Source organism: Peromyscus eremicus, chromosome 10 (assembly GCF_949786415.1).
Source record: "Peromyscus eremicus chromosome 10, PerEre_H2_v1, whole genome shotgun sequence".
Classification (NCBI taxonomy): domain Eukaryota; kingdom Metazoa; phylum Chordata; class Mammalia; order Rodentia; family Cricetidae; genus Peromyscus; species Peromyscus eremicus.
Genome location: NC_081426.1, coordinates 47,375,742 through 47,392,822, shown reverse-complemented (window position 1 = coordinate 47,392,822; position 17,081 = coordinate 47,375,742). Strand labels below are relative to the sequence as shown.

General features: G+C 41.0%; 1 protein-coding gene across 1 annotated transcript in view; it reads right to left on the bottom strand.

Annotated features, from left to right (window-relative positions):
* Tbc1d19 (TBC1 domain family member 19) overlaps nt 1–15,739 on the bottom strand; it is a 124,798-nt gene extending 109,059 nt beyond the window's left edge. Inside the window, exon 1 of the mRNA XM_059275878.1 lies at nt 15,517–15,739. Within this exon, the coding sequence (XP_059131861.1) occupies nt 15,517–15,615 (99 nt within the window). The 5' untranslated portion in view covers nt 15,616–15,739. The remainder of the gene's footprint in view (nt 1–15,516) is intronic.
* Between the last annotated feature and the right edge of the window lie 1,342 nt (nt 15,740–17,081).

The window sequence follows — 17,081 nt, the reverse complement described above, 5'->3', positions numbered from 1 at the left end:
TTAGCTAAGGAAGCGTTCTTGAAAAGGAAGGAAGAGGCTGGAAAGAAGATTCGGTGAACAAAGTGCTTGCTGTGAGAATGTGAGGACCAGACATGGGAGCTCCAGAATGGGAGGACCAGCACTCACAGAAATGCTACCCAGATATGGTGACCTGCTCATACTTCCAGGACTGGAGAGACAGTGACAGGGATCTCCGAGCAAGCTAGCTCACCAGAGCAGTCAAGTTAGCAAGAGCTTGTAGCTGGAGAATTTCTCTCCAGCTCCCACCAAGTCCCGCCAGTCCTGGAGCCCACTTATAAAATAAACACACAGACTCTTACATTATTTAAACTGCTTGGCCATTAGCTCAGGCCTATCATTGTCTCGCTCTTACTCTTATATTTAGCCCATTTCTATTAATCTATACTTTGCCACATGGCTCGTGGCTTGTCCGTACCTTACATCTTCCTTGTCCTGGTGGTGGCTCCAGTCAATCTCTCCCTTCCTTTCCTGTTTCCTCAATTCTCCTCTCTGTAAGTCCCGCCTATACTTCCTGTCTGGCTATTGGCCAATCAGTGTTTATTTATACAGAGGGATATCCACAGCAGAGCTTGGTTCATGTGAGAAACCCTGTTCAGTATATAAAGTGGAGAAAGCTGGGGAAGACACCCAGCATCAATCTGAGGCATCCACATACATGCAAACACATGTGTACATGCACCTAAGCACACACATGAACATAAACACACATGACTGTGTCTACATACACACACATATACCACACAGATAAATATGCAAACCTAAATTTAAAAGACTAGAAGGCATTCGTTTTTTGAGTTGGCAAGACTAAGCTATACTAAGAGATATACATATGCAGGAAGCTGATTACCATAAACATCAGGTGGCCAGGAAGAATTGGTCTGCAGTTTTAATGAGTCCAACAGAGGGGTCTGGCTTTGACAGTCTTACCTGCTTCCATGGTAGGTGATGTAGTCATTCACCTTGAAATAATGCATTCCAGACTTGTCATTTGTTTGTATGAAAAAGCTTCAAAAATGAAAGAAAAGAAATATATCTTCCAAAACACCCCGTTTCTCCATTCTAAAGTCTCACCTTTAGTCTAGTCTTTTTTTTTTTCTTTTAAAATTTACACAGGGAGAGGGTGTCAGATCCTCCAGAACTGGAGTTCCAGATGGTGGTGAGCACTGGACATAGGTGCTGGGAACCAAATTCAGGTCCTCTGTAGGGTAAGTGCTCTTAACCACTGAGCTGTTGCCACAGCCCCTGGCCTCATCTTTTACCCAAATAACTGCAACAGTTTCTGAACTTGGCATCTTACTTAGATGGCACTCCTCACCTGGCATGCCCAAGCTCCTGTACTTTTTCTTCTTTCTTAGCATCCACTAGCTCCTAGCCTACGCTCAATCAATTCATTTACTATGTTTATTGGCAAAGCATATGTCTCACTGTTTAATGGCCAGCTCCACTAGGGTAGCTATCTTTGAGCCTAAACTAGTTACTTTCATAAAGTGGATACACAATATATGCTTATTGAATGAATGAATGAATGAATGAATGGACCTACATCTCCTTTTCCAATCTGCTCTCTAGTGCTTTCTTCCTAACAGAAGTCTGTCCTGGCTGCGGCTCTGCAGACATACAAAGGAGCCAGAAATTTTCCACAGGCATACATAGTTGTTTGCAATGTAAATCTACTTTATCCTACAGATCTGCTGCTGGTGCTGCTTGACCAAGCTGAAGACGCTCTCCATTTCTCATCATGCTAGTCACTAGTCATAGGAAATTACATCCAGTGATCCCACAGCTGGAAATCCCTTGAGGGCTCCAAGCTTCTGTTCATGCCATTTCCTTAGGAAAAATAATGCACCCTCATCACAAATCCATAGTAGCTTCCAAAGTCTCCTCCCCAGCTCCCCTAACACAGATAGGACACCATGTCCTCAGTGACAGCACAGAGACTATAATGGAGCGATCATCTCACTTACTTATCTTTCTGACTAGATTATCTACTGAAGTACAAGGGCCAGGTCTCCACTACTGCATCCTACATATTACCCTGGCATTAATCACTGCTTGACAAAATTATATTGCCCAAACCATGTTCTTTCTTTTTAGTCAATTTTATCCCAAAATAAATAAGGAACTTCATAAAATTATTTTTAACTGAGCAGAGTGATTTCCAGTCCATTATTCCCAGGAGTATTTTAAAAGCTGTAAAACCTCCGGCTCATTATTCACAATGGCCAAGGCAAATGGAAATTTAACTTCTTTTGTCTGTCTTTCCCATCTCTGGCTTGTATTTGGAAATGATTCATAGAGTACCATTTAAAGAATTTGAAGAGAAAAGCTTGTTATTCTTTCTAAACATTTTCACTATTTCAATGGTGCTAGACCTCCCTGATGGACTTTTATACTAAACACAAGCCTGTAGAGAGAGGGAAGCCTGAGTGGGTGGGAGTCCTGAGTGAATGTGTACTGCTGAACTGGACACAGCTGTGTCAGACTCCAGAGCCTCAGGTCCATGGAGGAATGGCAAAGCCTTCCCTTCGGTACATGTATGGATGGTGACAGTGTAGAAAATATCTACCATAGCATTCCCCTGAGATACTGACTGAAGACTACTTCCCCACAAGATTAGATAAATCTGTCTCCTTGGTTCAGCTATATACCATAAACCCTGCCTCCTAGATTACCTGTATGCAATAACCCCATCTCTCTATTCAACTCTATTATAATAAGCACACTGAGCTTGGGGTGAGGGTGGGGGCAGGGACAGGGCCTGAGGTTTCTCTAGCAGAAAGTCCAGTCCACTGGATCACAGTTTTCTGCCATGTGTCTGTCTGTCTGTCTTTTCTTCATCTCCTCGCTGCCCCAGTGAGGTCCATTCCCAGAGCCCTGCTGGGCATGGGACAAACCAAACTCACTAGCCATTCAAGTTAATTATTAAAATCTTTAGAAAATGGAGACCTGAAGCAGGACAGGGTAGATGAGGATGTAGCTAAGTGGTAGAGGGCTACCTAGCAGGCTCAAAGATCTGAGTCTGAGCCCAGGACCACAGCCACAGGCACCACACAAACCAAGACACAGAACAGGGCAGTAACTCAGCATCACATGCTACTGTGACACAGTTCTGATGCATGATTCAGTAGCATGAGCCTCTCTGAAAACTCCCTCGAAACACACTTGGGAATCCGGCTGTATAAACCACATTGAAGGCAGTTTTACTACACATTGAGAATGAGCCTTTTCTCACAAACATTCAATCAGTGTTTAAAAGGCGCAGCTTCACTCTGATACAGTTCCAGTATCTTATTGCTATATTTTGTTCTGATCACTCAACATGGATAATAATTCGGATTCACAGAGAAGTATTCATATTACTAATTTCCTAGCAACCTAACCATACTCCCAAATTAAAGCAATGCAGGAAATTGACAGAGAAGTAGTTAGAAATTTTTAGGATAAATCCAAAATTCCCTTATCACTAACACAGAAATCAGACTAGGGCTTCTGACCCACCTGCTCAAGTGTGTGTGCACAGTATTCCTTCTGCTTGGTGTGGGGCACCCCAGCAGCAGGCTACAGCAGCATCCCGATGAGCATGCGCACTGTGCTCCCCCCACACCCTGCCTTGTACAACAGCTACAGCCGCATCCTCACTTTCTGCAATGCATCAGACACAACACGTGCAAATGCAGACATTTACAGGAGCAATGCAGACCATGCACTAAACAACTTTTTTGGTGCTAATGAGTTTGAGAAGTTATTTAAAAAGTTGTTAAGCCGGGCGGTGGTGACGCACGCCTTTAATCCCAGCACTTGGAAGGCAAAGCCAGGCGAATCTCTGTGAGTTCGAGGCCAGCCTGGGCTACAGAGTGAGTTCCAGGAAAGGCGCAAAGTTACACAGAGAAACCCTGTCTCAAAAAAAAAAAAAAAAAAAAAAAAAAAAAGTTGTTAAATTGCCTGTTTTTAAGCTTGGATATAATAGAGCACAGTTGGCATGCGCATGGGTTTGGCACCAGAGAGCTGAAATTATCTCCCAGACTTACTTAGTAATTTGATTAAGCCATTTAACATCTCTGCATTTGTTTCTTCGTTATTTAACAGAGAGAACAAAACTAAGTTATTATGACAATCAAGGGAAAAATTATCAAAGTAATTTTTAGGCTACGTAGTCCAATATAAAGTGGTGTTATAAAATAAGGAGTGCCCAGACGGTAATAGCCTGGATATCTGTAACAGATTTTCATGGTAGAAAATAGGAGTCTTGGAGAGAGATGTTTTTAAAAGATCTACAGGCAGAACTTTAGCCTTCTTTAAACCCAATGCCTCTAGCTCACAAGAACTAAACATGCTCCTCTAGCAAGACAGTGGGTAGAAACTCGGGGTTCTGAGCCTGTGCTCACTCTCCATCCTTTCATGCTGATGGTGACATCACCCTCCTGCGTGTCTAAAACATGATCTTCCTCTTCCCAACGCACAGGTGTGCGGACACACTTGGTCACACACACACAGTTTCCATTCCCACTACAGCACTCCTAAATTCAAAGCCTTGGCTATGAACAATCTAACATCTCCGATCTTGGTGAGCAGAGGAAACTGGAGACGGGAAACAGCAGCGGAGTGGGGGAGGGGGGCTGAGGCCACAGGCTCCAGAAGGGAGAGCAGGGCACACAGCGGGGTTCACCAAAAGTGCTCTGTGAGCCCCTGCTGGATGGGCCCCATCACCTCCACTTCTCACTACACTTACATACCAATGCTGGACTCCAGGGAGCCATCGATGCCTGAAAATCATGGAAATTTAGGATAAGAAGGGACCATAGGGAGCTCTGCTGGGCCACTAAGCACCCTGCCCTCTGCAAGTGGTGATCTGCCTGAGAAAATCCAACGTGGAAGCTGAACCAGCTTTCCAGCTTAGAAATGGTTTACATCCCTACCCCAGCAACGTCCTACCTTGCCTTACATCACTGCTCTGAATTACTGTCATGAGATAAAATGCACTAACCTAACATGAGCCACCACCCACCACTCACCCCTCCACCCTCAGGCCACAGTAGGTTTGACCTCTTTTGGTGAGAGGCCTTTAATCAGAGCTATCATGCCTTTTCTGAATTTGCTTTCCTCACGGCCACATCTGTTCCAAGCGTCATCGAATTCTCTCGTATCACAGTGACGTTCTCTGAGCAACTCTCCCCTGGCCCGTCTGCCACTGCTGTGGCTTCCTAACTGACCTGGTTCACTTGTTCCTCCAGATCACTTATTCTCAACCTTTCCGGTTCAGGCTCCCCATTCTCTTAAAATCAAGGACTCTGGGATGCTTTACACGAATTGTACATATTGGTACACCATTTGATTAAATTAAAAATAATTATTAGTATGGTGGTTAAAAATGAAGCACATGATCACTGTGTGATTCGGGAATTCTCCTTCTGGCTACATACCCAAAGAACGCAAAGCAGGGACTCAAACAGATAGATACTTGACACCAGTACTATTCTCAACAGCCCAAAGGTGGGAAGAGCCCAAAGAGCTATAGATAACAAACAGATACGCAGAATGCTGCTTGTATGCAAATACTATTCTTCCTTTTAAAAGTAACTTCTGAAGCATGCCATGTAGTATGGATGAACTTGAAGACATCATGCTACATGAAAGGGACATACATAAGAAAACAAAAGCAAATACGATGATTTGCTTTTGCCCAGAACAGTCAGTCGAAACAGAAAGGGGTATGTAGTGACCAGGATGGGGAGAGGTTGGGGAGTCAGTATTTAACAGCACACAGCTTCAGTAGGGATGATGTTCAACAGTCTGGTGTGTTTAACGATAGTGCAAATGTACTTAATGCCAAAGGACTGCACACCTAAGGGGCAGTGGTAAACTTTATGCATATCTGATCACAATAAAGAATAGCCTGATTCATTTTAAAATAATCATCATAACTCATTACATATTAGACTAAATATTTAAAGTAGCTGAATTTTCAGAAACAAATGTGAATTCAAAACATCAATGAGAAGCATTATGTAATCTTTCAATGTATGAAATAGTAGATGGAAACTATCACATTCTTGAAATTTCCATGGCAGTTAGTCTATGGCACTTGCTGTTTTGTCTGATATATATGGAACATACATATGTGTAACTGGAAATGGAGTCGAATTTCATTATCCTTTTCAGACAGTTCAAGATGTTCTTTTAAGAATACACCAAAATCTGCTAAGTAGTGGTTTTTGAAAGATTGGCTGTGATGTGGACTCCGACATCAATAAACTCTCCAGTCTCTAACACTTCAAAAACGCATTGGTCAACCTTGAACTTGAGTCTGTTCCCTACATATGATTCTGTAACAGCAGGCATGGTCAAATACTGTTTAACTAAGTCAAGTAATTGACACATGTCACTGAACAACATCAAAAAGTAATATTCATTAATGTCACCACCAATATCACCCACAAATAGTTTTTAGATATTGGTAAGCCATTAAATTCACAGTGGCAGGCACACTTTCCCAATGTCACATTTTTATTCAGAGCTTGAATTTTATCACCACACATAATGGCTTTCTTTTAAGGGACATGTTAACTTTATTCATTTTTTGATAAAGTATCTTCCAAATACTTTTAAATAGTAACATGAATTATATGATAACAGCACACATGAGTACATATGGATTATAACAGCTTTTGACAATTGCTCAACTGTTTCACTTTTGAAAAATCAATTCCATTTCCTTGTAACTCCTAAGTGGTTTTGAAATTTTCTTTTTTTCTTTGAGATTATAATTAAATCATTACCCCCTTCCCTTTCCTCCCTCCAAACTTTTCCATACACCTCTCCTTGCTCTTTTTCAAATTCATGGTCTCTTTTTTCATTAACAGCTGTTACATAAATATACATGCATATTATTCCTAAATATAACCTGCTCAGTCTGTATAATGTTACTTGTGTGCATGTTTTCAGGGCTGACAACTTGGTTCTGGATAATCAGTTGGTGTGCTCCTCCCTGGGGAAGATTGTTTCTCCTGCTCTCAGCATTCCTTGGCTGCCTGTAGTTCTTTATGTAGGGTTGATGCCTCCTGGGATCAGTTTGTGCTCTGTTTGTGGAATCACAGATGGTTCCGTAGAATGTAAGTAGAGGAAGAGTCCCACCCACTCCATCTCTCCTGACTAAAGGAGCATGGGTGTGCTCTGAAAACAATCCTGTGCCTTCCCCCTCCTGAAAATACCTCAAGCCCTTCAAGCCCTGTATAGTTAACAACAATAATAATAGCAATAATTGATACTCATTCATGAACTTCCAACTCTCCAAAACACTAGTCTCACCCAACCTAGATACCTTTACCTATCTAGAAAGTTCCTACACTTGGCCTCCTCAGAAACCAGCTTGGCCTTCTCATTGCCTCAACACTGGTAACTGGGTTTCATCTTCCCACCCTGAGTGCTACACAAGAATTCCTAACGCTGACTCTCCAGCCATTTCTTTTAGGTGCATTTATGTTCCATTCATCTGTATTGCTCTTGCAATAATTAATTGAATCCTTTGTACATGCCAGTTGTTGAGTTTAAAAATAAAAAGAAGATATCCTCCCTTACTTTTGAAGATCTCACAGCATAATTAAAGACATAAAAACAAAAGTGAGAGATACTATTTAAAAAGATATTGCCCTTTCCCACAGTAATTTCCAAACATCCTTGTCATTACCGTAATTGTTCTGGACTTCATCTAATTCCTCTCAAGAGCCTACCACCATCACTAATGAGATGCTCAATGAAAACATGTTGAATTGAGTATCTCCATTTCTTCCTAATACTTCTGGGTCCATCTAAAGCTGTAGGGCAGACTCATTGCTGTAATCCTAGAAGTCCCAGTGGACACCCTGTAGCCAGGAGTAAGCGTTACTTTCAGATTGGAAAGTCTGGCGCCCAGAACGCTGACTGTGCCTTACACTCTACATGTGCTGTATAATTCCAGCCTGACTCTGGTTTCTGTCACCTGATGACGGGTCCTCCCTGGCCACCTTCTGCTGACATGCCCCAGCTGACCCATTTTTCTGCCTACACTCTCTTCTCGGCCTTCCTTCTCACCACTACGTCTTATTCTCTTTCATAGAATCATCCTCAGGTCCCTTTTGTGACCGATGTTCTCCCGTCACCCTTTCAGCTTGTTCTTACTAATTCAGGAATCCTACGAGACATTTTTTAAGCAATTCAGTGATGACATAAACCACAAAATATACTTTAACAAGCCAAATTCACATTGTAATATATATCTTGTATTCTAGGCATAAATTCCATACAGGCAAGAACTCTTGGAATTCTGTATGCCACCATTCATTTCTTTACTATCCTACCTTATAGAATTAAAGATACAACAAAAGACAACATAAAATGGATAAGGATGACATCACTTCCTGGTTCAGGACAACTAAGGGACCCTGAGTTTCTAATTTGTATATCAACTCTAACAGTCCAATCTAGATCTTCCCCAGATATATGCTAAATATTACCTAAAAATATACCATACTATGCATACTGCTCTTCCAGAAGATCCAAGTTTAGTTCCTAGCACTGACATCAGGCTGGTTACAACATCTATGATTCCAGCTCCAGAGAGATCGAGATACCTCTAACCTCATGGGCAGCTGCATTCACAGGCATACACACACACATACACACACACACACACACACACACACACACACACAATTTAAAAATAACTATTAAAAATATTTTTTAAAGATAGAATGTATTTTGCTCTAGTCAAGGCCCAGACCTTTCATACTAATACAAATTCTATATATCTGAGATATAATTTCATGAGTTTTTTTAACTAGTATTAAGATGTTCTGGGGTTCTAGACATGATAGTACCTATTACATATTCCTCTCTCCAAAGTTTATCTTGTTTCAGGGCCCTTCTTGTTATAATTCTACTATTTATAATTAAAAATTGAATCACAAGACATATTAAATGCTTAATGGAATAAAAATAACATTCCGGGGCTTCATATAACATCCATTTTAATCACAATAAAATAAAGTAACAATACTGATGTTTCGCTGGACATCAGTTTGGAATGGGACTGTCACCCCAGTGTTTAGGGAATGAAGGAGAAAACTCCATCCTAAGATTAGACTAACTTCAAGACAGCTACTTAGGAATATTCAGAAAACAAAAAATATAACCAGTTTACTATATAGGAGGAAATATTAAAACACAATTGGTGGGTAATTATATATACTAAAGACAGCATTAGACTGTAAGGAGAAAATCTAAAAATCTATATTTAGCTTTAAAACATCTATGCAACTATACTTTTCTATGTAAGTTGCTCTACCAATTTCTGTGAACACCTAAATAGAAAACTTGAGGCAGTACAGGAGCTGGACCAGAGAAAAATATGCTAATTAAATGTAAAAGACACATAGGATCCCGTCAGCTGTTCAAAAGTACTTTAGCAAAGCTAACTAAAGGAATAAATGGGTCAGTGTTTCAAGGTGAAAGGCGAAGTATTGTACTGAACACTGAGACAATGAAGGACACTGAAGGAAAAAATGCTGTCTCATTCACACCTTAAAAAAACAACAACCCAGGTTTCCTTTTATAAACCACTTACTTGTAAGTGTGAGATATATATATATATCAAATGGGATAAATCTGTACAAGGTGGATGGAGAAACTGCTATCTGGTTAATACTCTTGTCTAGAACAAAGAGTAGAGATTCTCTCTCTCTCTCTCTCTCTCTCTCTCTCTCTCTCTCTCTCTCTCTCACACACACACACACACACACACACACACACACACATACACAGAGAGAGAGAAAGAGAGAGAGAGAGAGACAGGGAGAGAGAGAGACAGGGAGACAGAGACAGAGGCAGAGAGGAGAGAGAGAGAGAGACAGAGAGAAGGAGAGAGAGAGAGAGACAGAGACAGAGAGACAGAGACAGAGAGAGAGACAGAGAGAGAGAAGTAGAAAAGCATTTCTGAGTAAACAGGAGTTAGAGTAACAAGAAAACCTCCTGGGAGAGTAACTGGCTACACTTCCTCTGGATGGTAAGCCTATTGGGAAAGACATGGGCTTCAGGATCAGGACCAGACCAGCACAAAGCCTCATGAAGGGCTGCCAAAGACCACGGAGAAATAAGTAGGGACTTTGCAAGTATGAAGTATCCTCAAGAACTGGGACTCTGTGGGATAGAAGGCTAAAAACCTAAACACAAAAAAAGCACTGAGGAAGTATTTCAGCAGTCTAAAAAAAAAAAGATTGAAGTTTTAGACCCAAATGTAAAGGACTCACAGAATATATCAAGTCCTTTGTTGAAAACCTGAGAGACCCAGGAAAGAACCATGGGAAAGTCGGTCTTGAGAAAACTCAGCCTTGACTCAACACATTCCAAAATGGCATTAAAGTGGGTAATTAGTTCCAAGACTGACTCATGGGGCAAGGTGACAATGATGTTGTCATTTGGAGGTTATATTTTGATTTGTACGGAATGCAAAGCTATCAATAAAGGCATGCTGCTGTCTGACTGACATCCCACGAACAGAAGCAAGAGGAGAAAGATTACATAGAGCTCCATGAGTAATCTAGGTAACAGTTTTAATGGAGAGGGACCGTTACAATATGAAGACACAGCACCTAATATCACACATTTATGGGAAAATGATTATAGAAATCCAGGAAAATAGACTCAGAACTGGTTTCCATAAACAATAATCACCTGAAAGGGTTGGGACAAGGCTCAGTGGTTAAGAGCACTCGCTGATCTTCCAGAGACCTGTTTAGTTCCCCAAACCCAGACCAAATGGCTCACAGTGTCCTGTAACTCCAGCTCCAGGGGACCTCATGTCTTCTTCTGACCTGCACCTGCACACACACATATGGCAGACACATACACACACACACACACACACACACACACACACACACACACACTCGTGCACACGTGCATACACACACATATATATCTTTACAAGAGAACCACCTGGAAATTTCAGAACTGAAAAATATAATATATGCACAAGAACTCATTGGGTGGATTTATCAGAGATAAGAAACAGCACAAAACAGATGAATGAATTAGAAGGTACAAAGGAAATCTATAAACTAAACAGGAAGAGGGCAGGGGAATTACAAAAAAAAAAAAAAGTATTAGACATAATTAGCCACGAGGCCCTCTGTGGAACCAAGGAACAAGTGGCAGAACAGGTCTTTGAAAAGATGCCATTCAGATGATTTTCCAAACTGGTGCTGGGTTTAAACAGGCTCCAAACCCTGTCTTACTTAGGGTTACTAGTGCTCTGAGGAAACACCATGAGCAAAAACAACTTGGGGAGGAAAGGGTTTATTCAGCTTACACTTCCACATCACTGTTCATCACTGAAGGAAGTCAGGACAGGAACTCAAGCAGGGTAGGAACCAGGAGCCAGGAGCTGATAATCAGGCCATGGAGGAGTGCTGCTTTCTGGCTTGCTCTCCTCTGCTTGCTCAGCCTGCTTTCTCATAGACCCCAGGACCACCAGTGCAGATGTAATACCACCCACAATGGGCTGGGCCCTCCCCCATCAACCACTAATTAGTAAGAAAATGCTCCACAGGCTTGCCTACAGCACAATCTCATGGAGGCATTTTCTCAACTGAGGCTCCCTCTTGTGTCAAATTGACATAAGACTAGCCAGCACAGACCCAAACAGAATAAATGATCATCAATAATAATACAAAAACAACAATACCTTACCAATGTGCATCTTAACAAGTCTGCTGAATCCCCCAAACAGAAAGAAAATGTTAAAAAAGCAACCAGGTAGAAGCAGGCAACACATATTCAGTGATGACAGAATTCTCAACAGAAGTCAAAAAGGGAAAGACAACGGATAACACCTCAAACACACTACCAGAAAACCACTGCCAACTTAGAAAGCCACGTGTAGAAGTAGCCTTTAAACTGAAGATAATGAAACACCACCAGACGGATAAAAAACAAGAAATTTGAGACTCAGAGTATAACTCAGTGGCAGAATGCAAGCAATCCCAGACCCCAGCACGCTAAGCCCCCAAAAGCTAGCAATTTGATCTAGAAAATGTGTCCCAAAAGAAATGCTGTGTCATTGGGAACCTGAAAATTAACACAATGAGTCACACAGACCAGACATGGGTGACTACAAGTACTGGAAAACATGTGAGACAATGGGAATTGTCATTTGTTGTAAAACACAAATAAAAACACGCTGCAGCCCCCGGGAAGACCAGATGTCATTTTCTTGCAAATTAACCATAATCTTAGCACACAACCCATCAATCACTGTGCTTCATATTGTTGAAAATGTATGTCTACACCTGAAACACAGACATGAACTGTCTATACAAGCTTCATTCATAACAGCCAAAACTTGGAGGAAACCAAGATTTTTGTTCAGCAGTTAAGTATACAAAATGGTTGAGTTTACACAGTAAAATGTTACTTAGCAGAAGAAAAATTATCAAGTCATGCAAGAGACACTAGGAACTGATGCATTATTGGTAAATTCGAGAAGCCAGTGTAAAGACCACGTACTGTGTAGGTGTGATGATGGTCTTTGACATTCTCAAAGGGAAAAGTTTACAGACAGAAAATGATGGTGGTAGATGGAGTCTGGGCACTCAGCACAAGGAAGGGATGAACAGTGGGGCACATCGAGTTTTACATGATATATATCTCTGAAAGCTCTGGAGCTGGACAGCAAGAAGAATGTGCCCTAGTGTGAACTACAGAATGCAGTAATGGTGGATCAGTTTTAGTCATCCGTAAGAGCTGCACCTCACAGCAGTGAGACAATAAAGGGAGCTACTTGGAAGGTTCGAGCAGTGACTGTACTTTCTGCTCAACTTTTATATAAACCAGAAGCTACTCTAAAACAAAGTGTGTTGATTTAAAAAATTAACTTCCCAAGCAGAAAACCGTAAACACTGGCTATATTGGAGAACTCTCCCCAGTGTTTAAAAAAGCAAAATTTCTTAACACTTGCAGAGCGTAGCAAATGAAAAAGGAGGTAACACTCCCTTACTCATTTTATGAGGCCAGAATACCTTTATATAAGATGTGACAAACACATTAGAAAATGGTACAGAGATTTTTTTCTCATGACATAGTTATATTCCTTAATACACAAATCAGTGGGTTTGTGCCAACTCCGTCTTAGAAAGCCAATGTGAGACAATCTCACTCACAGACTAACAATGAGAAAAATACATATTTATAAAGTCATAACATTTTTGCCTTTAAAACTTACTTGTAACAGAGACATAGCAATAAATAAATGTAACAAAATACATTATACAATAAATTTATGTATAAAGTATGAGACTGCAAAGAACTTTGTATGGTATAAGAAATGGGTAGAAATTTTCACAAAATTTTACCAAATTTTACAGTATAAATAGAAATTCATTTGACAGAAAACAATAGAAGTGGAAATGGAAAGTAGTTTCCAGATTTTAAAAAAAAGAAAAGCAAGTGTAGAGGTGAGAAGCCTAGCACTCTGGGTGTTCTACCTTAGCACAAACCCTAAGTGGGATTTATTTATTTATTTATTATTTTAAAATTTCATAAAAAGTAACACTGTAAGATTAAAACCATAGTTTGACCCCAACACAGGATTAGTGAGTGATTTCAATATCCAATTCTCACCAATAACAGGTCATTTGAAATAAAATCATAACTTTTTTTCTTTTCTTTTCTTTTGGATTTTTGAGACATGGTTTCTTTGTGTAGCCCTAGCTGTCCTGGAACTCACTCTATAGACCAGGCTGGCCTCGAACTCACTGAGATCCGCCTGCCTCTGTCTCCTGAGCGCAGGAATTAAAGGTGTGTGCCACCACCACCTGGAAAAAGCATAACTTTTCAGTCCACTCTGACTCACCTCCAAAGAAAACCTGAAAGTATTAAGAACACAAAACAAACCAGATTCTAAACAAGGTCATCCAAGGACAAACTATTGGCAGGGCATGGGAGGAAAAGGGGGACTGACACACAGGCGGCAATAGCAATCAACTACTAAACACATAGACTGATGTTTTTCACTTCTGTTATATTGATTTTTAATTATCACATTTTTGTATTTTAATTAAAATCTTTTCAGACCATATATTTTTATCATGTTCCTCACCCCATTCCCCTCAGATTCTCCCCACCTAACTACCCACTCAATTTTATGTTCTTTTTCTCTCTCAAAAACAAAAACAAAAGATAAAGAAAATCAAAATAAAGTGCCAAAAAAATTAATAAGACAAAAAATGGCAAAGTGAAACAGAAAGTCTACAAAAATAAAAAAGCCATTGAGTTCATTTTGTATTGGCTAACTATTCCTGGGCATGGGGACTGCCCTGGAGCATGACTGATAGACCCAGTTACAATCTATTGGAACAAACTGCTTTTCTCTTTGCCAGTGGACACCAACTGATGATTGAAATTGAAAGTGTATCCACTTTCCCCTCTCAGGGATGGGACTCCATCTGACTTGAACTTGTGCAGGTCCTGTGTTTGCTACCAGTCCCTGTGAGTTCATATGTGCATTGGTCCTGTTGTGTCTGGAAGACACCATTTCCTTAGAATCACCCATCACTTCTGGCTCTTACAATCTTTCTCTTCCACAAAATCTAAATAATTAACATAATATGAATGCTCTCCATCATGGAGTTAAACTAGACATCAACAAAAGAAAGATATTAGAAAGGTCTTCCAAAATTTGAAAATTAAACAGTGCATTTTCTAGATAACCCATGGATCAAAGATAAAGTCACAGAAAATACATCTTGACATTTCCCATAATTTCTAAACAACCTAAATATCCACCAGGAAAATACTAAACAGAGAAACTAACAATGAGGCTTCCAAACAATGAAATACTATTCAGCAATTAAAATGAACAGAAGTACTGAAATACCAACCAGTATGGGTGTACCCCAAAAGCCTAACGCTGACAGAAGCACCCACAAAAGTTTACATCCTGTTTGATTCCATTTACATGCCATTCTCATATAGTAAAGATCTCCCGGTCATTCTATGTACTCGCGGTGCCTAGTCTGTTTGAATGTGTTGAATAAATGCTGGGTGGGCTGGTCGGAAATCACTGCAGGGACAGTGAAATGCAACAAAATGACACATTTAAAAAAAATGCACATTGGGCCCCAACCCACCTACAAGGCAGTACAAGAGAAGGAAGGCATGCCACTCAGTGAGCCCAACTATTAAGAGCATAGGTCTCTGAAATGACTACAAGAATAGATAAAGAAATGAGACGCCTTTGCCATTCTCTAGCCTGAAGAAAGGCATGATGTGCCCCACCCATCTTTAATAAAATACAATCGCCCCACCCCTGGGTCTGAGCAAACCAAGGTGCGGGGCTCAGGGAGGGGTTTAAGACACCAAAAGAGGTGGGAAGAGCAGACGGCTCTGGCTTGGGTGAAGGCAGTGCGGCAGACAGGACGTCCTGCGGCCCGCCGGTCTCCATAGCTTCCCATCAGCCCCGCTTACCCAGGCCTGCCGTTCCAGCTGAGCGTACAAATTGGAGCCCTTGAGTTTCTGGACTATCTGGGCAATGATAAGAGACAGGTCGGACTCCTCCTGCAACATTTCCCCTGCCCTAGCCCGCCCAGCCGCGGGGACAGCCGCTGGCACGGAAAGAATGCGCTGCAGAGTCCCACTCGCGGCCGCTGACACTTCTCCCGGACCTTTTTTACGCTGGGACTCCTCCAGCGGGCGTTGCCAGGCAACTGCTGGGCCTTGTGTCCGTCCCTTTCTGGTCCCCTCCGCATCTGAAAGGCGTAGCACTTGCGTTCCGAGGACGGAAAGAGCCCAGAGCCGGGAAGTAGATTTCATTTCATTGTTCCTACCCAGTTTGATCGAAAACCCAGAACAAAAGCTTGCTCTTCCGCAGCCATAAAGTTTCGGATGCGCAAAGAACTGAGAACGGTGTGTGTGTGTGTGTGTGTGTGTGTGTGTGTGTGTGTGTGTGTTGAAATTTAATATATAGACTCAGTCTACCTCTTCAGAACACGCCTGTGAACACAATTGCTGGTGATCCCACCCAAGAATTGTGGACTCTGATACTAGCTGTCGCATTTCAACGAGGTGCTTAAATTTCAGAATTCAGTTTACACCAGTTGACAGGATGTTTTGATGGTTGGGTGAGGTAGGAAACAATGCATGAAGTTGCACTTTTGTTCCCTTTTCTACTGTTTCTTATTCTCTAGAGTCATAACCTAAGACTAGTCTCCTTACAGATAGAAATTAACCAACAAACATAACTAGTACTTTTCTTTTTTAGCATTATTAATTCAAAGATGACTAAGGTATTGTCCCGGTCTTCAAAAAATTTACATCTAGATATCTCCTCTTCCATGTGTTCATTCAGTCTTTTAGTCATGGTTCAACTTTCAGCTTATCAAACATTTACATACAAGGAACTGTGTGAGCACAAATATTTAATAAAATGCAGTACTTGTCCTCAAGGAACTATATGAAAGACATTTGTAATTAGAAGAACTGATTTAACTAATTGAATGTCAACCCAAAGACCAATTGTAGCTCAACAGAAGCCCTAAGGTAAAATTACACATTAGAATAATATCACTGGAGTAATTAAGGATTAATTTCAGTTTTGTGTGTGTACACGTATTTTAAGCAAGGCAAAAGTAGCGTTTCAGGAAAACAGCCTGAGATCGCTGAAAAGGCTACTCTGGTCTAATTACATTGAACTTTAATGAGCTTAAGAATCACAGGAGATTTTGCTAAATCAAATGTGGGTTCTGATTCAATGAGCCTCTAGTGGGAGCTGGTAATTTGAATTGCTGACAAAGCCCTGGAGATTGTGATGCTTGTAATCAAAAAGCTAAACTCTAAATAGGGAGGGACTAGAGCAGGTAAACAAGAAGAATTCAAAGACCTTGAACACCTATCATCTATGTACATCTACCACATCCTGGCATTTGTCGAACCATCACAGAGATACTATGAAGATAGATAGAGATTCTAGATAACCCACCTGGTCTACACGGTGTAGGAAAACAACTCTGAAAGAGCCGAGCAGGAAAGGGATA